The sequence below is a fragment of the Echeneis naucrates genome, chromosome 22, assembly GCF_900963305.1.
Source record: "Echeneis naucrates chromosome 22, fEcheNa1.1, whole genome shotgun sequence".
NCBI lineage: Eukaryota > Metazoa > Chordata > Actinopteri > Carangiformes > Echeneidae > Echeneis > Echeneis naucrates.
In genome coordinates this window covers 12,366,177-12,393,721 of record NC_042532.1, presented here as the reverse complement: position 1 = coordinate 12,393,721, position 27,545 = coordinate 12,366,177, and the positions used below count along the sequence as shown (strand labels likewise).

At 43.7% G+C, this 27,545-nt stretch overlaps 1 protein-coding gene across 3 annotated transcripts; it reads right to left on the bottom strand.

The window, feature by feature from the left end:
* Window positions 1-4,117: 4,117 nt before the first annotated feature.
* Window positions 4,118-27,141, bottom strand: tmem260 (transmembrane protein 260). Of its 3 annotated transcripts, none has more exons than XM_029494494.1 (16): window positions 26,774-27,141; window positions 23,815-23,846; window positions 22,140-22,291; window positions 13,846-14,023; window positions 13,645-13,758; window positions 13,158-13,337; window positions 13,017-13,057; window positions 11,642-11,728; window positions 10,416-10,524; window positions 9,942-10,114; window positions 8,717-8,888; window positions 8,305-8,444; window positions 7,533-7,709; window positions 6,362-6,415; window positions 6,006-6,090; window positions 4,118-5,831 (listed from the first exon to the last, which is right to left on the bottom strand). In XM_029494494.1, exons 1-16 carry the CDS (start codon window positions 26,880-26,882, stop codon window positions 5,571-5,573), a joined length of 2,064 nt encoding a protein of 687 aa, XP_029350354.1. In that variant the 5' UTR covers window positions 26,883-27,141; the 3' UTR covers window positions 4,118-5,570. The 3 variants fall into 3 exon arrangements, with proteins under 3 accessions (XP_029350354.1, XP_029350355.1, XP_029350356.1); XM_029494495.1 differs by having other exon boundaries at window positions 7,533-7,706; XM_029494496.1 differs by lacking the exon at window positions 22,140-22,291 and having other exon boundaries at window positions 26,774-26,878.
* Window positions 27,142-27,545: the final 404 nt, after the last annotated feature.

Below are 27,545 nucleotides of genomic sequence, written 5' to 3'. Positions count from 1 at the left end.
CACACACATAATTACAAAAACATAGACGGATAGACAAACACACAAAGACACCCAGAAGCAGTCACCCAGCCATACACACCACACACCTAACCACCGATAATCCCCTAGACACAGGAACACACACACTCACACACAAACACACATACACTCACAGAGCATCATTATGTTTATCACTGTGAACCAGCCCACCGACACCCATCACTCTAATTCCATTTGTCTGTTTAGATTCGTTTTGCTTTAATCCTCCCTTGTTTGTGCACATCTGCAAGCACTGCAATAGTACAGACACAGAGAGACGAGAGGGAGAGGGAGGGAGAGACAGACAGAAAGAGACAGAAAGACAGAGAGAGGGAAAGAGAGGGAGCACACAGGGTGCACTCTCCCTCCTGACATCCTGGGCCCTGTAGCTCCAGCAGAAGGGGCACACAAGCGTATCTCCTTGCCCAGGGAGAAGCTCCCTGTCCCAGCCACGGAGCCGCCGCCAGGCCCGCAGGCCCCTGTAATCACTGCAAACAGTCAAACATCCAGTCACACAGGCTCTTACACCAACACAACATTACAGGCTTTTTACACAGTATTACACCACATCTTATTATCCCATTCAAGTCCCTCTATTAGCTCAATTGGATGGTGGGATTTTCATTTGTAAATTGGGGGATTTTAGATTAGCTTGTCTGTCAGCGATGAAATGCCCCCTGAGACTGTGAATTATGTGACCAATCACATATGAATCAATGCTTACACATGCCGTACTGCATGAATGGATCGTGTCAGGATGAAGAAACAAAACAACTTTAACCTAGATTATGTACCGTATATGTGCTGGATCACAGATTTTATCAATGTAAGCATTGGAGTTTTTACGACTGCAAGATCAGATTAGATCCATCATAGTCTCTAGGTGTTCTTTGGACTCTAAATAAAGGCATGTGAAACAGCCTTAATGAGTTGACAAATTGTGAATGGCATAATTTCCTCAGAGCTGACAATAAGCAGTGTTAGCTTTTATACATCATATGATATTTCGGTCTAATAGAGAATTATTAAAGAGATAGATATTAGCTGCTATATACACCTAGCAGCAAAATTATGCAGAACTGACACTGGTTGGTTGAAAGGAGGGGAATGAATCACCCCTCTTCCTCCCCAGGCCTTCCATTCAGACACGGAGTGAGAGAGAGAGGGAAGAGAGAGAGGAAAAAAGGCACCCCGAGCTAGTCAAGAGACCCGGCAAATTATGAAAATGCCTCTCTGTGTCCTAAATGGAGGCCGAGCTCTTTAATGTGGCACAAAATTAGAACCTGGGGGAGGAAGTGTGGCCTGCTTGATTGGCGAAACCCCTCCTGGCCCACTACCCTCCTTCCCTTCTCCACACCCCCCTCCTCTCAAAGCATACAGAGATATTATCCTGTGCCTGATGGCACTTTCTTGTATTGGGGAAACTGAAGGACCCCAGAGAGAGCCCAGGGGCATCCATAAAGGTGCCTAATTTGTCAGTTTACTCCTCAATTATTTAAATAGATCTAAGAAGAGAGCGGAGAATGGGGCTTTTTCTGCCTCTTCGCAGTCAAACCAGAGAGAGACCTTTCTCCACGGTAGCCATTTTCAATTACGCTCTGCATTGCTGTCTTTGATATACAGAAGTGCCATAGTGGAGAGGAGCTGTATCAAATAAACAAATGTGTGCACACAAGATAACAACGGGAACTTGGGGATAATATTCAGTTTGCTCTGAAGAACTCAGTTATTTCACATTTACAAATTTACAGATTAAAACAAACTTTACAAATACATGCACACACCAAGTATGGAGGCACAGAGTGATGCATTTTCATGCACATTAACTAATATTTCACAGGTGTGAACACACACGCACACACACACAAATCTGTGAGTGAGGATTAAGGTGAGGTGATACAGAGCAAGAACTTAATGTAGCTCATCTCTCTGCTCTTCCGTCATTTCATGCCACCAAGTTAAAACCCATCCCCCACTTTCATCAGCACCACATACCCAGAAGGAGTACCAGTTTCTAACATGTGGCAATGCCAGCTCTCAACCAAGCAGATCAATGGAGGTATGTGTGGCCTGGGGCCAGAGATTACTAAATGGTTGAAGATTGATCCTGGAAATGGAGATGTCGCATTCCCCAAACCTCTGACCTCTAATCCCTCACATATTAGCTCCATTGTGTGGTTTGTTTTAGATTGGGGAGGTTGTACAGGCTAAGGGGGATGAAGATGCTGGGTCCTAAGGTGACCTTATCTCTCACAGGCATCTGGTGGAAGCAGGCAAAGAGCCCTGTCTATTTCCGAATGTCCTGCAGACCTAAAAGCAGACAAATTCTCAATACTTTTCAATAAGCCCTACAACACAGCAATGTCTGCACTGGGTACAATGACAATATAAGTGCAACAGTGTGGGTGCACTTACAAGAGACATGAGCACCATGACAATGGAATAGACTGTTAAATACCGGAAGGACACTATACTAACATCGAAAACACTTTGCCTATTTAAACATAGGTGCTAAACATCTCAAATACAAACATGAACACAATGAAGGCTGGTACAAACACCTGCACAAATAAACTCAAGTCAACCTGCAAACATACTGTACCTGCCCTGAAGACGTACAAACAGCGACTACCACACACTGAGAAACACAAGAGTAATTGCAAACAAAAAGTTTGGCAAGTCTGTCATTGTGTCAACACAAATTGTCCTAATGGACCTAATTCTACCCAATACACATTGGTGACTTAACAAGCATATTTGATTTAAAGGTTGCACTTTTACAGACAAGAGTTGCCGATTCAGGCAAGCCAGCAACTTTGTGCACGGGAACCACAACAATCCCAAGCTAAAAATATATGTGGAGTTTGGCAGAGGGCACTGGCAACCTTCACAAAGATGGGTGGCACCTCCTAAACATCCTTGAAACAGGTTTCTCGTGCTTAGGAAAAGGATCTGCAGGCAAAGTTTTTCAGAGTGTAAGATTCTGCAAAATCTGTGGCCAGCTCAGTATATCATGCTTCTCACACCCTCTATTCTCTTCCCAAACACTAACCAACACACCCCAGCCCTCCGCCTCCCTCCACTCCGAGCTTCCATCCAGCCAGAGAGAGGAGAGGAGATAGGCCCAGTTGCTAAAGCTGTCTTTTCAGCCCCTGCTCCCGCTCGGTCTATCTGAGATACACAGCAAGCGGAGGTGTCGCTTTTCCGCTGGCATTTCGGACAGTATCTACTTATAGACGAGAGAAAAAGAGAAAAGAAAAACAGAAGGGGTATTATCAGGGAGGGATGAGAGCAGCAAAGGCATTTTGTCTTTTTATTCCCCTCCTAAGCCCTGGGCTTTGCTCCCAATCCGATTGGTCGATACGGCCAGGGATGTAAATGAAATGCAAAGAGGAATAAGGCTTGCTTCCCATCTCCAGTGTGTGCCCCCCTAAGTCCTCCACCCCTCTTTCTGTCTCACTCTGTCTTGCTCTCTGGGCTGTTTATGGTGTTGTGTTTCTGTCTCCCATTCATAGACTTGCTGCTCTCCCCGCTTCCATCTCACCCTCCTCACTCTGCATCGCTGTCGCCCCCCCTTCCCCTCACTGCATCCCTCCCCTCTCCCTGGCTGGGCTCACAGCTCTTATCTCCTCAGACGCCCCACATTCCAGCGTTGCCGTGGCTCCCTGCCTGCATCCCTGGTCACGGCGATTCCATGGGTTCCCACAATCCTCAGCAGCTTGCTGATTTAGGGTGGGCAACTGACTCTCAGAGACAGGGGAGAGGAGAGAAACAGAGGGGTTAGGGAAAGACAGGGTGAGAGGGGATGAGAGACTGAGAGGGCGGGAGAAAAGACAGGGATGACAAAGGGGAGGACAGGAACAAAATAAAGTAAAAAAATAATACAAATGCATGAGACAAGTGGCAGCAAATGACTGTGATGTAAACAAGAAATCACACATGAATACATAAGTGAAGTAAAAACATGACTTAATCTCATGTTTTTACTTTATGTATAAGGGAAAACAGCAAAAATATGCAATATCAATGCAAATATTTCTTAACAGAAAGTCCTAAACAAATAAGGGTGCAAAATGGATTAAAATAAACAAAATTTTTATTGGAATATTTTAATCTGTTGAAAGCAAGTGACAGTTTTCTCCTTTTGGAGAAACCAGACCATCTGTCTTACAGCAGGTTGAATCTCATCATCCAGCCGGCTGACAGCCACTAACCAGGCCTGCAAACAGAGGGCAGATTACATTCTGAGAGAACGGCGCATGCACTTACTGTCCTTCGCTTTCTAGTGGTATCTCAAACAGCAGGCTCCTTCAGCAATGTTTTATAAAGCTTATGGCAATATACTGCTTTGACCTCTGCTTAACAAATTTCATGCCACAAGGCTTATTAACATCAGCACCAATAGTCACAAAAACTGTGTGGAACTGATGTGTTTGTTCCTGAGAAAACGACAAAAACAATCGATTTTGGTCCACTCGTTGGGTTTGCATATCACACTGCCGTCCCAACAACCACAGGGGTAAAAGTCAATTTTCCTGGAAGAAGACAACCTTGCGTGTCTGCATGTGCCCCTGGAGTCTTTACGAGTTTGTACTTCAAAGCACTTTGTTTTTCAGTGTGCTGATCTGTTTATCGATTATGTTTTATACATGGTTCTGACAAGGAAAGGCTTGGGTGGAGATTTAAGCGTGTCCATGCACGCAATATGCAAACCCAGACCGACACACACAAGCACATACCTCTAAAAGGGTCCCTGGCATTGTGACATTTCTCATTTCATTTAAATCCACAAGGGATTATAACCCTCTAACTGGGAAGTAAGAGGGAGGAAAAAAAATAGTCATCCATTAGTTTTAAACATTCAAAGGACCATCTAAGATGATGGATGGAAAGAGGGATGGGCAGTGTAGGGATGCATAGTGAGGACTCTGTGGCACAGCACAAGTCTGTCCTAGATTAAACAGCTGCTCTAATCTCCCATTTCTGCCCCCAAATTGGGTTTCCCCTCAATCTCGGCCTTGCCATCCTAATGTGAGAAAAAGAGAAGTAGAGCAGTGGCTGAGGCAAAATAATCAGTAGAGGAGAGAGGAAAAAAAAAGACTGAGATGTAACGATAGAGGAACTGAATGGTGGTAAATTCAGGGGGAACACACACAGCATGATTGGGGTCAATCAAGGCTCCTGATGTCAAAAGCTGTCCCTGTTCAACTGTCAACATTCAGTCAGTGATACAGTCCTCAGGCTCAGTCCTTTTCAGTCCATCCTCATCCAGAGTTCTGTAGTTTGAATGCTGCACAAAGATAAGATACAAAAGATAACTGGAGACCAGTTCTCCTGCATCAGTACACGCAAGTCCAGTTCCACACCTGGAAGTCAAATTTGGCCAAGTACATCAAGTTAAAACATTAAGTTAAACATGGCTACATCTGTGCAGTGTGTGTCCTTGTGGAGCACCACCTTCTAAAAATGACAAGTGGTACATTGCCCCACACTTCTCCTGGGCTCATATTACACTGTCTGTGCCAGCTCCACGTAGCTCTCTCTGGATCTTGTCATGGGGATACCCTGCGGCTCTGTCGAAGCCTGTCTCTCTCTTTGAGCAGGTGAGCAATGGCCGAGCGTATGGCAGGAGCCTGGAGATCTGTGGGGTCCTTCTCTAAGTAGAGACTAAAGTGCTGGGCACTGCAGGTCAACAGGCTGTCTGGACTGTAGCCCCGGTGACCTGACCGGAGCAGCCTCTCACAAGCCAGTGCCAAGTTCTTGTCCCAGTTTGGAGGGTAGTCTGAGTGGGCCTCCACAATCTCCTTATACAGCTGTCAATGAGAGCACACATATGCAAAAAGACACACACAGAAAACAGATGTTAACAAAAACAACAAAAAGTAAAACCACTGAACGTCATTCAATTATTCCCTTGTTTGCCACTCAATTCTGCAACTCCATGGCAAATGACAGTATTGTTGCACATTTTTTGAGGTCAGACTCACAGTATAAGAGAGCTCAAAGAGCCGAGCGTTCCCTGCTCCCTGCATCTTTTCTGCCAGGTCAAACAGAAAGAAAGCCGTCTTCATCCTGAAACAAGGCACGCAGGCACAGGGCTAAGTGCTGGATGGATGAGCCATGCAGATCCACATTCTCAGACGAACCACTCCAATGGAGCGATTTATGTAGATGCCAGCACCAAATAGAATGTACATGTAGATGCTCTACCACACAAGACTGGTTTATGGAGATGTTCTACTTGGCTAGCATGTATTGTGACACAGCTTTTTAACTGCACACTAAAGTTTACAACCTCTCTAAATGCGACACCAGAGCATCCTAAAGAAAAACTTTACTGTACCTGGCTTGCCACATCTCCTCATTCGCGACACGCTCCCAGGACGCAGGATGGAAACTGTTCAAACATGGGAAAAATTGTTTTATCTAAACAGCTTCAGGCAGTCGCTACTGCACAGTTCCACTAACTATAAATGATTATTTGCATAAATATATTGTTCCACTCCACTGTGCAGGTTTTGATACACTGAAGATCAATGTTTGCTGCATAAACATTAAATGACTGAGCAACAATACCAGCTAGCACATTAGACATGGAGTAAAACCACATCTCCTTTTTTCACTTTGTTGACTGTAAATACTTGACCTCTTCTTCAAAAGAATATTTTAGCAGGGTTCCCGAGCTAATATTTGGCTTGTGGGCAATGGCGGACACGCTTGTCGTGAGGGTGCGGGAAATAATGTCACAGTATTCAGCCGTGGATATCTGAGTGAATGAAGGGCTGCTGGCAACAGCAACAGAATATGGAGCTTTGACTAATTCCACTTTTGACACAGTTATTGACAAAACGCAATAAGAAACTCATTATTTTTCATCTTCAGTCTCATTTCAAATGGCTGAGGGCCTAATGTCTTGCTCTGGTTGAATTCCCAAAGAGCTGGATCGCAGTTTGGAGAACAGAACACATCCTTACTGAGTGAAGCTTCGTGGAGTCTGCGGAAGGATAAGTGAAGCCCACAGAGAGATGAGAGATTCTATTGGTGATAAATTAAATGGTGGTGACAACAAATTTTAGGGGGATTTTTTACTCTCCAATTCATTTTTAATTGTTTTTTTTTCCGGTTTTAAAGAGCATAGGTTGCTCAAAACATACCAATGGATTCATTTACTTTTTTGGCCAACAGTAGGTCATCTGTCAAACTGAACAGTTGGATATACTTTGGAGCCAACATTGTTTAACCCCATAGAACTTGATTTTACATCCTGTTGAAAAGCCCACATTTTTCCTATGAACTATGTCAGATTCAACAAAACTTGGATAAAATGATGCACCTAGATCAAGATTTTGATTTGAAAGACAAACATGTTGACATTAAGAAGCTGCAACAACCCAAAGTCAGTCAGTCACATGCATAATACATCTGATAGTGCAGGCTCGTGTGGAGTAAGATGGTTTTTTTTGTTTTTTTTTAAAACCTGGGAGCTATTTCACACGTAATTGTTCTGTTTTCACCTGTTGTGTGGCTCGCTCCAGTTGTAGATGTTGCGAGTGTGACGAGACCATTCTTCAGGGTTAAACTGCCTCTGAACAGGCGCTAAGTAGTCACACACACCCATGGGCCAGCGAGAGAAGCTATGCTCCCAGCTTGAATCTCCATCAGAAAGGCCAATGCAGGCAAAAACATCCCTGCTACAGGAAGATATACAAACAATAACAATTATGATCTTTAGGAAGCTGCTAATGATAAGTACCACACAACACCATGATGACAAGCCTGTCTTCATGTCACAAATACCTCTTAACTCCCCTCCAGCCCAGTGCCGCCCTCCAACAGTTCAGCCCTGAGGGTTAATCTCACAGGTCTGTGTTGCCCCACTGAGAGACAGACATGTTTGCCTGGCAAACACTGCCCCCTGGTGGTGTTGGTATTAAGAGGTTTCATGCTAGTTAGTTCCTGTTCTCTGAGCTTCCTCGAGGAGTAAATGAGAAAGCAGGAAGCAGCTACCAGAGACTGTTTAACCAAATCAAGTAGATTAGCCAATGTCTGTAGTTAATCAAACTCATTTTATGGCCTCAACAGTTCCATGAGTTTATATACTCCTTGCACTCACCCCTGTGCCAACTATCCCACTGATTGTTGCCTCATTAGATCACCCACCTGTTCATTTGAACCATTGTTGCCCTCCCAATTCACACTCTCTCCATTGAACATCATTCTATTTATCCTTTCAGACAATCCCTTTATAATCTGTCCACTCTCCCTTTATTCTATCTAGTGACTCACTGCATGTTGTGGGACAGAAACTGTTCCAGATTGAAGGTGTTTTTCTCCTCAGGGTGGACAGGATCCCACCAGCGGCCGGGAAAGTGGACCCCCGGGTGGTGCTGCGCTAGCTTGGCCACATACCATGAGTATGTCATCATCTTGAAAAAGAAACAGAACATTCATTGTAATTGGCAGTTAAAGAATAAGCATGGCACGGAATTCTCTTACAGAAAAGGATGTTTTTTTCTTTCATTACATTACATTGGTGATGTAATAGATCTTATGATTGTGATGCTCAGAGGGAACTTCTCCTTGACTTGAGTGTCCTTCAAAAACCTTAAATGATTACATTTAAAATACTGTATGCAACTCAAATTAGAATTATCACAACTCAACACAGGCAAGACAGAGAAGAAATCAAAGCTCTGACCTCCTGATCAACCAGGCGTACATCAGGTCGTACACCTTGGCAGTAGTATAGGTAGCGCAGGGAGTTTCCAGGCAGATCTCCCCTGGTCAAGATAATCGAGTCTTTTGGAACAGAGGCCAGAAGCTCCTCGCCAAACCTCTCAACCACACTGTTACTGCTCTGATCACAATCCCTACAAAAAAAAATGAGTACATCTGCAGTCACACTGTATAATCATCAAAACACAAGTTGTGTTTAGTTGTATCTGAATGGAGTTGAGTGCATATTTACCCCTTCTTAAGTGAGTGTGTGATATGTACACCTGTGTGTATGTGAGTGTTTGTAGGTGTGCTTTCAAGGTGTTCTGAGGGTAAGTTGTCAGTGCCCCCGCCCCTTCCCCTGTGCAGAGCGCTCTGGCTGCCTATCTAATCATGGGGAGACAGGTGTGATGAGTCTGACAGCACAGGCCATGCTCTCCCCTTGATCAAAGCCGCTCAGTGATGGCTGTCTGGCACTCCCCAGAACTACGCTGGTGTAATCTGCCTTCTCGGACAGCTAACATCTCAGACTGAGCTCTGTGAGTAGAATCTATGTGCTAACCGTGCCTCTCTTTAACCCCTACTATGGGGTGAGCAGAGGAAAACCTGACATGTGGAGTTCAGACCTCCGGTACAAAGCACAGAGGAGAAACAAATCAGGTTGACTCAGGGAAAAGTTATGCAGGGGGATTTGAGAATAAACTAGAGTGAAAGGGGAGTTTTCATTCCATTTTAACTTTGCTCTACAGAAGTACTTAAAAGTCACTTTGGAAACCTCTGACTTTAGTGTAGTTATGGCAACAGCAAGAAAAAAAAAATAAAACTGATTGGACAGATAAATGTAAAAAGGTCGAATGAGGTTATCAAGTGGTGAATATAAGGTAAGCTATATCAGTGCGAAGGACATGCAGTTACAATACAAAGCTTAATTATGATTTTACAATCAATCAATCCACAAAGTATACGTTAACGACAATTCAGTTGAATTGAAAATCTGCATTTTAATCTGATTATCACTGATTCATCTGAGAAAGTGTGTTGTTTTACAAAAAAAAACAAAAAAAAAAACCCATATATATATAAATATACATATAAATATTGTTCCAATATGTATTACCATTAGGTATAAACTACCAATACATATTTATTGTTGATAAGTTTTCACCTTATCCAACAATATTGTTACTGCAACCTTCTGCAATGGTCACCTGTGATTGGTATGCACCATATGTGCCAGCAAAGCCACAGTGAAGACCCAGCCTGTGGTCTTCCATACCCCCCCACGGCCCAGCCTCCTCTCCAGCTCAGTGTGAGTCAGGCTCAACCCTAGGCCTGCCAGCACACACATTGCAGCATCACTCTGGAGCCAGAAACGCTCAACCTGCAGGAAGCAGCAACCACACACAACACATGTACACCAGTGTCAACTGTGGCTTTTTTTTTTTTTTTAGCTGATCCTGGAAATGAGCAATGAGTGTATTTGGGACTGGACTAAGGTGCCACTGTAAAAGTACTCCAGTTTCTGGATATGTACCATCTGCCTTGAACCTCTAATAGACAGGTTCATCTATAGAACAATTCAGTCTTTACATAGATTTATAGAATGCTGCAGAAAAATTACATTAAGTACCAGCAACTAAGAGAGAGACAATGGTAGAATGAGTTGAAGTTTCACAGCTCACCACTCCAAGCAGTAGAGGTCTGCTGATGTCCAGGTTGGCTCTCCAAGCAAAAAACAGTGAGTAGACCACCAGCATGGCAGTCAACAGCCAGGACACTGAGCGATATGTCCTAGGAGAGGAAAAGCTATGAATCATCACTTATTTCTGTACAAATTTCATTTTTATTCACACCTCATGAATATTGTCATATAAACTCTCCAAACTGTATATCTAATAGAAGGTATTATTTTGCATCTTTACTGTGTACTATGTAAAAATATACTTGTTTTAAAAAAAGCCCATGAAAATATTAATGCAGGGTTGGAGAGCCTAAGAATAAATGTATATGCCAGCCAGCTAGGAGGAACATGATTGATTTTCTAATGCAGACTGAGTCATAATGAGCTGGTGCCAACTGCTGAATCAGAAACTCATTACAGTACAGCTGTAAAATGTATTTATACACTAAAAAGAAAACATGTTACCCTCATGGCAAAAACAAATCATCATCTGAACCTGAAGAACTCTTTCAAGCCAGAGAAAATGACTTCAGGCTTTCCTGCTGACAGGCCTGGCTGGCCACTGATATACATTATCCAGCTCCCCATGCTACATTATTATTACACATTACAGAAAATAGTTCTAAAAATAAATGTACATTTTTGAGTAATAAAATGCCATAGTTGTTTTTATTTCCAAGCAGCTTCACTCAATAAATTAATCTTGGTTAATCAGCAATTGAACGTTTCTGTTTTTTTTGTTTGTTTGTTTTGTTTTTTTTTTGGGGGGGGGCTTCCTCTGATAATCTTGGCAAAGAGAGGGGCAATTTCAAAGTTCCCCTTAAATGGAAGATGACAGGGTGGTGGGCAATGCCCCTACAGAGCCCCAGTGCTTCGCCGAGCTTGATCAACGCCATCCAACAAACCCCAGAGATGGCATCACTATAATAAATGACTGGATCAAAGTGTCGTTCTGCCAGATACCGATACATGCAAGCAGATATTTACTTGTGCATTTACATGTTTTGAAAATCCAAAATACACATCACTTCTTGATTTAAATGTAGAGCGCCATGACAGCTTGACAGTTAGGTGCCTCTGTGTTTTGTTGTATTCTTTTTTTCTAAGATCTGCATTTTGTCAGTGGTTTTGTTCCCTTCTTTGACTCCCGGGGATTTGATGTTTGGGTGAAATGGCTGCTTGAGATGTGTGTGACAGTTTTCCATCCAGTCATCTTGCTCATCCTACCTGTCCCATGTGGAGAGAAACAGGCCTATTCCTGCCAGTACCAAAACAGGGAGGGAAAAGTCCACGAGGCAGTGGTCAATCTGGGCCCTGCACACACACACACTTATATAAACATCTATGATGGACACCAAAGGCAAGCTGAATTAGCCATCCTGCTACTGAAGTCAAGGACACCAGTTATTAAATGCACTCCATTCCCTATCAAAACAAACTCCTAGGACTGCGCATTTCTTCTTTCAATCGGATTGACAGATACGAATTGACTGTGTCATCCACCCCCTGCTGCCCCATCCTCTCCTCACAGTGCCTGTCAGTCACAGAGCACTTGCTCAGAGCAGAGAGATAGTTTCCTGCCTCTTCCTTAATACCCATCTCTATTTGACAGCTTATTGAGTCTCTATATCTCCCAATGTACACTATGTGTGAATGTGCTTGTGAGTGTGTGTTTGTGAGCGTGTGTGTCAGCTTCTCCAGCGGGTTTACGTCTCCAGTGTGATATGCCTGTCATGTTCGCCTCTCTTCCCCATCTTGAAGGTGTGCTTGTCCATCAAACAGCAGGGGTAGTGGGAAGGGGTGGGTGCCTGGCAGAGGGGGGGCTAGTAGTGGGGGGTCTTAAGACGCACATACACCCCCATCCCGTCAGCTGCAGAAAGATACCAGGAGTGGGATGACTGCGGTGGTGGCGGTAGTTGTGGTGGAAGTAGAGAGTAGGGGAGGGAATCGCGTGGAGGAGATGTGGGGTGCTGGAGTGGAAAAATACAATTTCTCCAGCTCTGTTGCAGTGTCTGTCATCACAGCTTGTCACGCTTAAACACCAGAGCTGAGTGATCATTTCAAACTGCTGGAGAAACAGAACACAGCGATTTGGCCCTCTAAGCAGGTTCAGTTCTGCTTTGATGGGAGAGAGAGAGTGGAATGGGAAGAACAAAAGCTGCTGGGGAGAAGAGAGAGAGAAAACAGGAATGGCTGTAGAAATGAGCTCTCAGAAGAGATTGACATGTCTGTGGTTAAACCTTTGTAAAACACCAGAACCAGCACAAAGTGTGTTTGGGTCAGTCCTTCAACTGCAGACCCATGTGCCCTTTGTGTGTCTCAGATCAAATCCTCCCTCTTTTTTCTTTTTATACCCAACTCCATCTTGGAACTAAAATGAAAACGCTAAGGACAAATAGACTGCTGGAAATTCGTGGCAATGTCACTTTGGATTCTGGAAACTTTGGCATAGTTATAAATTTGGTGAATGTGAAATACAATAGACAATACATTGCTCATTAATAAAAGTAAATCTAAAAAGCAACATTGTAAGACTTGTGTCTAATCTATAATCAGAGTCGATATACAGTATGAGCCTAGGAATCCAACCATATGAACTTACTGTAACAGTGTAGTGAAGCTCACATGAGTCTCCGTCTTCGCCTGAAAAGGCACACAAAAAAAAAAAAAAGGTGCTAAACAAGATTTCGATGCAAGACAAAACTGAGCAGAAAGGCAGACATAGCGTAAAAATAGCAGGTACCAGACTAAAGGTGCCATATTCAGCCCTCAGCAGGTGGGTCAGCAGACCTGACAAGGTGGTCTGGTCACCCCAGCTCCATCGTGCTATGTTGAGATACGAAGATATGGGAAGGTAGATGTACGGCAGGAACCCAGCAAGGAAACAAACTCCCAGGGAGACAAGCCCGTGCAAAGAGAGTTCCTGTTGAGATCACATCACATGGTTCTCAACCCTAATGCCTTAAAATTCTCAAAAGCAGATGTAGAAAATGTATTTATTGTTGTTACAAAAAGTAACCAGTAACTCAATATAAAGTAAAGTAAATAAATAATGAGGTTTTTACAACTCCACAAATTTTCAGAAGGATTTCTACTTAACTTTCTATAAAGCCAAAGCAAATCTCGATATAAATGTTGACTGAGTACACCTGGACATATTATTTAAACTAATTTTCTCACATGTTAAGGATTAAAATTTTCTTCAAAGAGAGATTTATTTCTTGACTTACTTTATGAGAGTAGAGGCGGTGGAGGATCCAGGGGGTAACGACTAGTACATACAGTACAAGGGTGTGTTGGTTACAAAGCCCCAAGCCACAGCACAGCGCTCCCCAGTGTGCAATCTGACAAGGACAAGGACCTCAGGACTGTGAGTTCAATGTGAAATCACCTGAACATCTACCATCAGAGAAAATGTTACACCAGGTTACCTTCCTCCTTTGCATTGCATTTTCAGCACAGTGAAAGTTGGCAATTAGGAAGAAGAGCAAACCAACAAAAAGGTTGTTGAGGGTGAAGACTTCTGCCACCATGGACCACTGCCAGCTCAGCCTGGACACAGCAAACAGCCCTCCGGCCAGTACTGCTCCAGGGCCAGGCCCTGCCAAACTGACAGGGAAGGAGACAAGCCTTACATTATTATAATTTCAGAAAATATTTTACTTGGTATAACTTAGAGTGCACTTACACTAATAAAAAAAGCAGAGCAACAAAGTCAGCAGGTTCAAACACAATTCAAATTCTGCTGTCCACTATGATTGCTCTACCACTATGATTAATTTGGAGATTCATTATAATATCTTTACAACCCAAGTTTGCTTCATGGACAAGACCTTGAAAAACACTAAACTGGAGCAATTTACATATCATGAGAAGTCCCGCTCCAGCAGCTGGTTGATCTCAAGCAGACTGGCACAGAAACCACCATGGTAGAGATAGCACTTTATCCTCAGCTTCTTAAATATAACGTGCGCACAAAAGTTTTCCCCTTCCTTCTCTCCTGTACTGTCTCCATCTCCTTTGCGGTAATTGAGGCAAACTTGGGATAATCTGTCATACGCTAAGACCCACCACTTACTAAAATGGGGGGGGGGGGGGGGGGGGGGGGGGGGGGGGGGGGGGGGGGGGGGGCAAATGATGGTGAGAAGGGAAAGAAAAGAAAAATAGTGCAGAGTAGTGTGCGTTAAAAGGGTGAGACAGTGTGCGGGATGAAGGATGAAATATTGAAAAAAGGAAGAAAAAAGTTCAAGAAGAGAGAGGGGAAAAAAGAAAAAGAAGAAGAGGAAGAAGAAGAAGAAGAAGGAGAAAAAAAAAAAAAAAAAAGCAGCCCAGTCCCCGGCATGCTGGCTCTGAAATATGAGCAGGCTCGACAATTAGGGAAGTCAGGCAGTATGGCCCTTTCCGCCATTGTGTGGAGTGGCTTAGAGTCCTCATCAGCCTATCAGCTAACTGACAGGCAGAGAGCTGCTCTATTCAGCACCGCAGATACAAGCTGCAGGCCAAACGGCTGCCAGGTCCCTTATGACCCCACAATCCCTTGCCGGTGACAGCTTCAAGCTCCATAGCAAATTAGGCGCTCTCACATTACAATCGCAGAAGACAGATTCCATTAACGGTATCTGAAATTGAGTAGAGAGCAGGCCCGTTATCAGACCTGACTCATAAGCACCGCCATTAATCACAAGGCATGATACCATTTATACATTTCCAGCTCTCTGCCTGCCGCTGTGATAGTCAGCCACAAAAGGCCTGATGAGACTTAGGCTAGGGGAACAATGGAGCTTTCTGAGGAAAGCGCAGTAAATCAGGAAAAAAAGGAGAGGGAGAGCGAGAAAAGCGTAGAAAAAAAAAAAACTTGCTTGCTGACTACTTCCCCCCTTTTTTCTTGGGTTTTCTCTCTACTACTCTCTACTATTTTTCCTCTGTGTTCAGTGTAAGGCAAGCACCGTGGATGATGCATGTGTGTGTGTGCACGCTTAAAAGTGGGGGTGGGGGGTGGGGGCAAAGTGTGTTGATGGGGTGTCTAGGAGTGGGTCTTAATCAGAGATAGTAGCGCCTTTCTCCCTGCACCGCTCCAGGAATTAGTTGTAACTTGAAGGAAGGATGAAGAAGGGTGCAGAGTCGGAGGGGCGGATGCGGATGGGAACTTTTGTTAAGGTGTACAGACCCTCTGCACCCATAATTTTACCTCCCTGCATGACAATTAACCCATAGCTCATACACCTAGCAGGGGGGCTGGTTTGGGGGTAACACAGGGTTCAGAACAATCGTGGGGGTCCACATTTGTGTTATTACACCAAGTCTGTTCCTGCTGCTGAAACCCCCATGATAGCCAGGCAGTGCTTGACACAAATACAGACAGACAGACAGACAGACACAGACACACACACACACACACACACACACACACACACACACACACACTCCTGTTCTTCCACTTCTTTATTCTCTCTGAGTGCCTGACAAATCTCTCTGTTAGAGCTTGTCAGTCCGTACGAGCCCAGTGATGTGTGTACAGTGCGGGCTGTAAATGACCTGTCTGTCTGCACAGGACCACCTGGGTCCCAGACAGCCTCGCAGCCTCTCCACATCTCATTCTCCAGGCTGGCTGCTCCCAGGGTGCGCAGATAAAGCAGGACACATTCTGACACCACTGTGGCCGTGTTCCCTGTTATCACAACTCAATATGGTGCAGGATGCTGCTGTGTTGAAATGTTGTGGCTCAATGACAAAGGTCTGGTTGAGACATGAGAATAATACAGCTGACAACGAGACTATTCAACCCTGAACTGATCCACTCTGCCAAAATGCCCACATCATCACTTGGGTAATTAGCTGAATGACAAATATTATGCACTAAGTCTGGAACGAAGCACAAACTTGATAGTCAGGGATTGCAAAAGAAACTCACAAAAAATTACTTTTCAGCTAAAAAAGGAAATAACATTCTACATAGTGAATAAAAATGATGAAATAGTAAAAATTAGAAAATTTTCTTAGCAAAGGATCAAAGGGAGATATCAAAGATAATAAAAAAAGAAATAAATGACAAGATACAACAGGCTGTGGAGAGCAATTCAAGGATGTAACAAAAGCTGGGCATAAACACTTTGAAGTGTCAAAACGGGACCTGCCTCATTTACCCCCTCAGTTTTACAATATTGGCCTGAGACATGCCAGCACCATCATCTCTGCTAAATAACAGCACACAAAAAGCCTTCACCAACACTCTACACTGAATGAGGCTTCAAAATGGAGCTGGCCAAGGGAGCCACTGTCACACACCACCCCAAGGAACAGACAATACCACAGCTGTGCCATCGCAGATCAGCGCTGCTCTGTTCTCTAACCGAGTGGTGGTTTAGGGAGGCAGCGTTGGAAAAGAATCACACATTCCTGAAGAGGGTAGAGAGCCCAAGAGAGAGGTTGCCTGTTCAAGCTGAGGCTTAGGTTTCCAGCTGGCCCTCACTGACACCCTAGGGCTCTCCTCTGGCTGGGACACCCGGCAGAGTATTTAGTAGCTATTATATGAAAGTGGCAAGTGTCTGATGCATTGCTTTGAAATTTCAAAGCCAAGTGGAAACTGATATACAAATTTAAGCTATTAAATGATACGGCATGTATATGTGTCAGTGTACTTGTGATGGCTAAACAACAATATTCATCATTGTCTCTGTGTCTCATGATAATATGATTCTATCATAATATAATTTTTCTAAATTTGGTTGCTCAAGGAATACATCACCAGTTTTCACACGCAGACCAGGATATCAGGCCTGTCCTGCATTTAATCAGTTCTTTTCATTTCTAATTTTATCACTTGTGAACCCTAAAGCTTTTACATTTTTAGATTGCTACCATTTTTAGTAGGTTGCATTAAAGACAAACAAATTATATTATTAATATATTTCTTTTGTCCATGCATGAGGATAATAAAGTTGGAACAACATTTGGTTATTTTAGATGTAATTTAGTAGAAATTTGCCTCATTGGGACATATGATTTTAATTGAAGAAATTTAACCATTTAATATTGTATTATTATATCATTATCATTAAATACATTACATATTCTGGACAGTCAAAGTCTACTTGTTTAGTCAACATGCATCATATTGTTCTCATTTATAAAAAAATATTGGTCATGAAATAATCTTTCAAAAGAGCCAATAGTCAGCTCCAAAATCAATTCTGAAGTAAGAAAAATCTAAATTAATTTCTAATTTTCACAGTTTTGCCCAACCCTAATCCTTTTTGTGACTTTAGAAAACGGTGTATTTGAATATTTGCTGGCACAGCCTAATTTTCCAGCCAATCACCAAACTAGATACTTCTCTCTCTTGCCTCATCTAGTGTGTGTGAGGAGACTGATTGCTTGCACAGAGGGTAAATATGGGACCCGGTTTTGCCTCTTACACACCCCTCCTCCAGGAGAGCGTTCCAGTGCTCCAAGTGCGTGTAAAATTAATCACCACAATTCTGCTCAAACAATGCAGGCACTGACATGACAATTTCTCCAAGAATGCCATCTTAATCTCCACCCAACACACAAAAATTACAGGAAGAGCAAAAAAACAATTTACAAAAATCCTGTGTTTATGCAATTCACTGAATGCCATTTTTATTACTCCTTTTTTCCAACAAAGTCATTAGGCACACACCACTGATATATAAATGTTGCTGTATAGATTCCATTAACTAATTCTGGGTGAATTGTAATTGCCGAGTCTGATCCGTCTCTGTGCCTGGTGCCTTATTAAGACTGCCTGTGGTGGGTGAGGAATATAATATTGACGTCCGAGGCAGACACAATCTCGGGCCCACGGGCGAAAGGAATATTAAACTGGTACTGTATTCTGCTGTCTATCTAGCCCTCCTTCCTCCGCCTCTCTATCCCTATCCCGTAGCCAGTAATGAGGAAATAACATCTTCATTAGACATCTGTTTAACTGTATTAAAGGATGAGTCCTGGGGGAACCATTGGTCATGCTGGGGATGGGGGGAGTAAAGGAGGTCTGTTGGACTACAATATGAAGGATAAGATACTGCAAAAGTGGAACAAAAGGTCCAGAGATTGGTGTCTTTTTAAAAAGAAAACCCAAAAAACGTCCTCTGTATTTTCAGAAGAAAACAGGTATGGGATGTATTCTCTATTGCCACGTGCAATGAAGATTTTATCATAGCATATCATACCATAGCAGATGTGAGAGGGAGGGGCAGGCTTGCCACCTACAGGGAGAGGTGAGAATATTATACAACAAAGAAACTCTATTCAGCTACTTCCAAGACATCATAACTTCCACTCAAGCTGCCTAGAAAAGAAAACAAAAAGGCAAAAATTATTACGAATGCAGTTTCCCCCTGTACATTGTTCCCCTGCACATGACCCTAACAACAGGTTTTTCCCTGTGGAAAAACAACCCACCTGAACAGGGAGGGAAAGCGCCATCAGTACCATATGGTGAGGTCCTTATAAGGACATAGGGAAGGAGCACAAGGCAGGGGATGGCACCATGCCCACCTTCCAGTCCACTGAGGTATCAGCTGTGCCACATGGGCTGGCTCCTGAGGGAAGAGCCTTTCGCAGGTGTTTATTTTCTCCCAAGGGCCACCACAGAAAGGGGAGGCAGACCCATTTGGTGTGATTCACCAGTGGTGTTATGTAATCATGTGATCAAATAAAAAGTGCTGATGTGTGTCACGATGTTGTTTTTCTGCTTTGATAGCTGTCAGTGCACTAACGTATGAGCTTGTGGCTTCTCGGGATAAGCTCAGGAATGGGCTGAATGAGAGATTCTTCTCAGGTAGCAGAGATTCAGAGCAGCTTTAGCAGATAAACTGAGAAACGAGAGAGCACAGAATGCCAAGCTGTCTGGATTATCCCACTATGAAGGGTGCATTCCTCCAGAGACTCGTGGCTGAGGCCTTTAGCATTCCACAGGCCGAATGTTTCTTTCTGTGAACTTTCAAGTGCAATCGATAGTAATTATCATTACGTCCACCATCCTCAAAGGCTTGTCAGGCCATGGTGTGAAAACATAACAAGACATGCAATTTGGCCATCAAACCATATGATCAAGCCAAGAGAACTGTAATTGACAAATCAAAGGGAGGCTAAGTGCTACATTTAAACTTACGCAAGAGAGAGAAGTTGCTTCCAAGCCTATCAACTTACATTCCCCCACATTAAACACGGCAATCTGGCTGACTAATTTAAATTGATACATCAAAGGCTTGCCATGTTGGGTATATTCCAGATGAATTTTAAGGTCTACAATTTAATATTTGAGAGAAAGTGGCTTCAAGTACCCGTATTAACTTCAGTACATTTTTCCATTTCAAAATAATCACACAAAGCGATGATTTGTTTGAGGGGAAAAAGTCTTTTTCTCAGCTGATACAAACCCAAAAATAAGAAGTACTGAAAAAGTTTATGAGGGCCTCAAAGGGACAAAAACAACAAAAGACATTTCAGAACTTAATTTTGTTGGGAAAAGACACAGAAAACTGGTTTCACTACAAGGACAGAGCAGGTATAAATGGCTGTCAACTGGTCAGTTTTGGCATCCCATCTGATGGAAAAGCCTGGCCAGAGAGTCCCCGTAGGGTTGTGGCCCTACATCTATGCCAATCTTCTTGGTACGGTCAAAGCACCCAATGCCCTCTGTGCCAATGCCCTCTGTGCCAGAAGCGAGAGGGAGGTCTTGACCATCCGGAACCTCCATTCCCCACCCCCTCATCTTCTGCCCTCTTAAATTTCGTTGCAATGTTTCAATGTCACAATGACAATAAAGATTCTGATTCTGTCCAGTAACCCCTTACCACACAGTCTGCCAGCTGAGCCACAACCACAAGCTCATCCCAAACTAGGCCCTGAACAGATAACGACTAAAACCTTTTATGCTTTTTTTTTTTAAATTGAAAGCATAGATTATATGTTGATACTTAAGAGCTTACATGGTGTGACTGTGTTCTGGCCCATGTCCTCCCGACCCATCAACCCTTGATTGGGGCTCGGTGGGGTTGGAGGCCCTCTTAATGACTTTTTACTTGAACATTATCCAAAATTGGATCTAAATCCCCAGAGATTACAAAGAGGGCTGCAGTTAACATGCACACCAGGAGCCAAATATCAACCAGACTGCATGGATTTTTTTGGGCTCAAAATAACTTCCTGTTAATATCTGGCTAAGTGCTGCATCCAATCCCCCAATTTACTGGTAACTCATCAAATGCATTAAGACTAGGGGGTCAGTGGACATACACAGCCAGAATATCCCTAAAAAGATACAGTGTTCTTTCTTTCTTTGTGTGCTCTCTTCTTATTTTCCTCTCACCTGTCCTCTGGGCAGAGTGGTCAAAGCTGGCAGCTTCAGGTTCACTCTGATGAATAGAAAGGCAAGACAGCACCTAAGACTGATGCAGTCTGGGCTTGAGGCCAGGCCCCCGGGGAGAACTTCCTTCCCAGCACCAGACCTACTTCAGCAGGGCTGACCCTGTACCCTGACCCACTACAGACCACCTGCCACCGAGCATATATTGGCCAAGCACACAGGAAGTAGGCCCAGTGCTGAGCACCTGGGAACACACACAACTTCATTTTCACCTGCTCCCGACCCTTACTCCATTATCACTGCGGCCTCACAGCCTGCCACACTGTGTAGCAGGTCGAAATTACATCATATTCAACAATTCCTATTCTGGAAGAGTAAATTAGAAGCATATAACATGCTTGGAAATGCCCAAGTATGCATAAGCATTGACAAAAAAGAAAAATGTTGACACTAAGCTGCCATCAACAATGCAATGTGGAAAATCACTAAGATCAGCAAAAGGGTGATGTAAGGTGGTCCAGCCAACCATACAAGATAAACACATATACAAAGAGGGAAAGGGTGGAATACTCCTTACATGATGGGGTCAGCAGAAGGCGAAACTGCAGGGTGGTAGATGGCTATGCAGAGATGGTAAACTGGGTTCATGACTTAGCGAGGGAAGAGGTGGTAAAAGAGAGGGGAGAGGGAGGAGCGGTGTTAGTGATCCTGTTCCTCTAAGACCCAGGAGGCAAGAAGGGGGAGATTAGAATTCGTGCCATGTCAGGATTGAGAGCATGCTGGGCAGTGGGGGAGCAGGAGAACAGGGACGTCGGAGTGGGTGCTGGAGGGTACGATAATTGTGATATACATACACACACACGCACGCTCACAATGGGTGGCTGATAGGTAAACAGGCAGGGCAGGGGGGTGAGAGAGAGGAGGGTGGCTGGGCCCTGCTCCTGAATACTGAACAGAGGATAAGGGATGCTACTGCCAGTCTGTCAGGTCCCAAAAATACAACTCTTCGTTTCAGACAGCATCAAGGAGCACAAAGTCAGTCTGAGTATGTTTAAAGGCCCCCTCCTCCCAAAAATCTTCATGTTACTTCCCTTGAATATTTGACTTTTGCTCAGTAGACTGATGTGTGTCACTAGAAGGCTCTTCTGCTGAAGGAGGAAAGCTTCTTTGTCTTCCCTGAGTTTCAAAAATGCAAAGACAAGCATGACTTTGAGACTAAATCTGTAGAAGAAATCATGAAAGAACTAATCCACAAACATTGTCTCTTTGGGGATTAGTTTTACTCCTAATACTTTCACTAAAATCAGAACACAAAAATATTAGGACAGAAGAACACAAAGCAGTGCCATATATTGTGGAAAATGACAGGAATCTTATATTGTGTGTGCCTACCTGCAAACAGTTATACAGAGGAAACCACAAGCTGCAGCACCCAATAGGCTAACCATCAGGTTGATGCTGTGGGCTACAGAGAGAGATGGCAGGAGACACAAAGCCAGGCGAGCTAGTAAGGTGAAGAGAGGGTATCCTGGAGGATGAGCCACCTAAACGTATAAAATGAAACATTCAGCAACTCAGAATTTCACATCAAAGATGTGTTTGAGAGGACAGAAGGCTGAGATGGTGGAAATACACAGGCAGTACTTTCTTCCGCAAAGACATGAGAGCTATGAAATGTACTGGAGACTGAAAAATGTAAATGTAGAAAATAATATGTGTAAGAGGTGACTACTGAGCAAATTTAGTTTCATCAGTAACGCTTCATGGTGAAGCTTCAAGTTTAGTTTCTCTTCCCCCTGTAAATGCCAGTAGTAACATGCTGTAGAGTCACAGAGAAGAGTGCAGTGCTTCACAATCCACCTGGCTACAAATTGACTCTGCCATGAACCCTTTCCTTTCTGTCTTCCTCCCTCCCTTCCGTCTTCCCTCTGGCCTCTTCCCAAGGACAGTGCAGTTCCCTAGAGCCTGTGATAGAGCACGTGGTGCTTGCCACCCCCAGCCCCCAAACCACCTCCAAGCCGCAGTCATTCTCGCCTGGGGGATCTCAGCAATCACAGCAATTAGCCGCTAAGTCTCATCCACCCAGATAAGGGCTCAGTCATTAAACACAGTCTCATTCCCTGGCACTGATAACACGAACCATGCGGGCAGGGAGAAGGGGCAGCGCTTCAAATGAACACAGAGCTGAAAGGTGAAAGTGTGACTACCTCACCGGTCACCCCAAACACAGCAAAAGCTCTTTAGTGACAGTATAAATAACTCTGCTCAAATCTGAGCATGGGGTTGAGGGGTTCTAGGTCAGCAGAAGTCTAGAAAAAAACCAGAAGGGCTGAAAGAGAGGATGACATCGAAAAGAGAAGGGTAGCAGTTGGTAATAGTTTGTGAACTAAGCGGTACCACCAGACAGGTCGGTAACTCTACTACATGAACATGAGCATGTTGGGGAAGGACTGTGTGGCCAACAGGAGTAGACAAACGCAGCAATAGGACACCTGAGGGACAAAGGCCACAGGGAGCTAGGGGAAGCAGAACTCTGGAGCTCTGGGGATCAGAAGGGGGGGGCAGCAGCCTGGCGCCCATGGAGGGCCTGCAAGGCCCTGGGGAGGCCTGAAAGGCAGACAGGCAGGCCACACGGACTGCAGCACTAACAGCAGGATTACTGGCATAGTGACACCGACACAGCCTCCCTAAAAGGATCACAGCGGCGTAATAAACTTTATTAAATAATAAAACTTATTATAACTGTTAACCCGATTTAGTTCATTCTTCGCGGCTTACACACACACACAAAAAAGAGGGGTGGATATAATAAGCCTTATACCGTACATAAGGCAAAGCCTACAAAAGCCATCGCCTTACCATTGACTTTAATTGGATTTGAAAAACGGGTTGCAAATTATAGCATTCTCTATTTGCAACTTAGTAAAATAAGTGTATAGAAAAGAAGGGGGTAAAACCTGTGGACTGAAAGTAAATTAATCTGCTTTCTGCCCATGCTTAATTAAACTTCCTTAATGCTTATAAAAGTTAATGAGTGAATTGATTAAACAATACAGTTAATACTTACCCCCAGCTCACAAGCAGTGGTGATCAGCTCTCCTGTGGAAGAGAATGGGGAAGGAAATTAATGTAAACCCAATAATTATTATTAAGAGACAAGTCTGCTCCCAAAGTTTTCCCAAATCAAATACTTGCACTGGGGTTTTGCATTAATTTGCCAGGATCAAAACCTGCAAATCTTCCCAGTGTGACATTTCCTAAGCGGCACGCTCATTCTCTTCATCTCTCACTTCTCCCCTGATGCCTCCCTCCCCTTCTCCAGCACATACACACAGATATAAATACGCACACAAACCATTACACTGCGTCTCCAATGCTCTGTCACACAAAGACACACATATGCTGAGCTGAGAATAATGCTTCCAGTCCCATCCTCCCCATGCATCAGGGTCCTTTCCCATCCTTTTTCTTCTGCTGTTCTATGTGCCTCACTCCTGCTCCCACACTCCCAGTGTCTCAATGTCACGTTTAGTCCGTTGGGCACAAACAGAAAGACAACGTTGGTGACAGTCACAGAATGAGGTAAGCTGCTAAAATAAGAGCCAGTTGCACAATTTCTTGACAAGCTCTGTGTGAGGCAAAGCACAAAGTGAAAAGAAAACCCCTAAAAGCTGTTTCAGGAAGCTTTAATGTATCTGGGCACAAACCCATTTGTGCCAGAATATACCCAGAGCGTTTCAAATTATACTGATTTCTCACCCAATGTTTGCATCTCCCACTCATGAAAATTGAAATTTGGTTCAGATTAAATGACATTGATAAATGTTTGGGCTCAAGACAGCTCCCTCTACTGGTACTAGGAGGGTAGTCATCTCCTGTATCCAGTACAGCCAATGGAACTGTGCCCTTGCTTCCTGCATAAACATGGAGAGGATAATCAGTCAACTACTTCATCAGCATACAAGTGAAGTATAAAACCTACGTAAATCAGCACTATATATATCCTTGGAAACTCAAGACAATTTTTTTAAAAGCAGATTTATGTAACATTTAAAAAAATAATTGATCTGGCTCACAGCAAATCAAACTGCATTAACAACAGCATCATAATACAGCTGTTGCTATTCTGTTACTATAGCTAAAGCTAGATATTTTTGAAGTGTTCTCTTTCACTCAGAATAAAAAAATAAAAACTTACATTTGAAGAGCAAGAACACATGACACCAAACCAACTATTATAGAACACAGTGGCTGGATTTCAGGTGGCACTGGCTGCTTCATATGTTTTCTAACCCTGCCGATACAGTGAATTACGATGCCTAAATTTCTGCCACATGAGAAGCCCTAACTCTTATCAGTCTAATGGACCATGAAGTCAGAACTCCTCCACCTGCACAGCTTAAATGTTTTCACAGCTCCATTTCACCTGGCATGAGCCGCCAGCAACCTGCCATCATTTTACATCACACTTTCTCATCCTTCATCGGTTTCTCAATTTCACTCATTTTCCCTCAGTAGTGGCATACTTTTACAATATTCAATACATAACCTCAAACTAATACTGAGCCAAAACATCCATCTCAATGGCACAGAGATGGAGTTTCGCAGCCCCAATACTAAAAATGGAAAATATTGACTCAACGGGGTAGCAGCATGGGTGCCAGAAGTCTTTGTGATAGTGGAGCATGGGCACCCACACCAGTCTTCCCATAATCCCCATCATTTCCACACTCCACATTCCTAGACAACAGCGTACCCGCGGGGCTGCGCTCATGCCTCTCCAGGGCACATCACACCTAAAGAGATTAGGACACAGAAACGGAGACCTGGAGAATTCAGAAGGGTGTTCAGCTGGCACTATCAGAGCGGGCATCCTGCACCATCCCTAAACACTGTGGAGAAGGGGCTGGCCGTTTTTTCAAAGGCCCCGTTCACTAGACAGCAGCACAACCAGCAGGGCTACTCAGCGCTCCAATTGCCTGCTCTCTCCTACTCTCTGCTTGCCCATATCTGACCAAGCTTTTCATATGCTTTCATTCTATAAAACGTCCATTCCCCTCCACGGCAACTTGTATGCCACAGCAGTGCAAACCTAACAAGCAGAGCCTTCATGCCCTCAAGCCCACATTTACAAGTTTGTAACCTTGCTATCGCTCCTAAACACTGTAATTGTGCAAGGCATTCCTTCATAAACTGTATTACAAGACTGTAGGAAAACATTGGCCTACCGCATAGCAAGGTAGTGGTAAAATACATTTTGGTCTAAAGTAAAGCCTTGCTACAGAAGAGTGCAAATTAAATTTATGTATACACACATAATTTTGAATTTAAACAAACAAGCTGAATTTTCTTGTGTGTCAATTCCTGTCAACAGGCTTTGTCATTTCATTCTCCATTCTACCAGCACAGTCAGTAAAGAAATATTGCTTCTCTTGTGCGCCTGTGGAAAAAAGCTTGACTAATAACATTATGAGCCCTTGTCATAATAGTCAAAAGCATTAGCTCTACATTATTACAACAAAAATATATACATTTATTTCACATACTACCCACATACAATCACACATTAATAAAAACAATAAATATTAAGAGAGAGGGAAAAAAAACAACACAATTTATGTCTCATCCCATGGAAAATATAAAAACAAAGTATTTGCTCCATCTTGGTGCCGTTTGCTCATTATACACGTGGACATGGTAAAAAAAAAAGGATCAAATCAATTTCATCATCAGCTGTTTTCTGTTTATAAGACATTCATCTAAAATGTGTTTATTGTAAACGCCATAGCAGTCCATTTACCGATCACCGTATTCTTGCTCATCAAAGTTCATGTCTGCACTCATCAGGAACCAGTGTGGATTCCCACCACAGTGTATTCCTACAGGCCTTGTGTGTCCCGCCGGCAGCTTTTGTTTCTCCATCTGATGCAGCGGCAGCACCAACAAGGCGCCGCCCGATTGGCCGCCCGGCAACACAACAAAGCCACATGACCACAGACACATTTAGCAATCGGGCTAGCACCAACCTGAGTCTCCACCGGGGACGGTCCTCTGCACACAGGGCACATACAGAGCTGTGACACAAGCAGCTGTGGCGCCTGCCAGTATCCAACTTGTCCTTTTCTCCGCCGACATTTTTTCATATATATCTGGATGAACACAGACAGTTTCCAAAGAGCGGCTAGCTAGCTAGCTAATGCCGACGAGTCAGCGAGCTAACGTTACTAGCATTCACTCATTTCGGACTGAGCAAAGAAAACATGACGCTGTAGCAGCCAGCTAACCGACAAACGGTGTCAGGCTGCAGCTTAAGTTGTGGTAGTTGGGTTAGTGTGTCACCACGTAAAGACGTGGAGGTTGTTGCCGGTTGTTAAGTCGACATGTTTCTCTTCCCGGGTAACTGGAGAACGCGTTTCACGCCGGCGAGCAAATCTCGCGATAGTCCCGGACGCGCCATTCCGGAAAGTTACGCCAACCTTCCTGTGATTTATTTATCTATTTGTACAAAGTACAAACATCTCTGTGTTGCCCTCGGGGGGTGTAGTCTTGAAAACTGCATCACTTCCTTGTTCTGAGGAATGAAGATATGTGGTGCCTGAAGAACTGCTGTTTTCAGATGATAACTCAGAATCCTTGATTGTCACTGACAACCAAAGTGTGTCTGGTAGCTCTCTGGACAGTCATCAGATTTCATGTAAAATTAAGTGATCATGGAAATTAAAAAATGCTTTTATTTGTGTATTTTTACTTGTAACTTGCAGGTGATTTTTATTGGGTGATTATGAGACCATTTTTTTA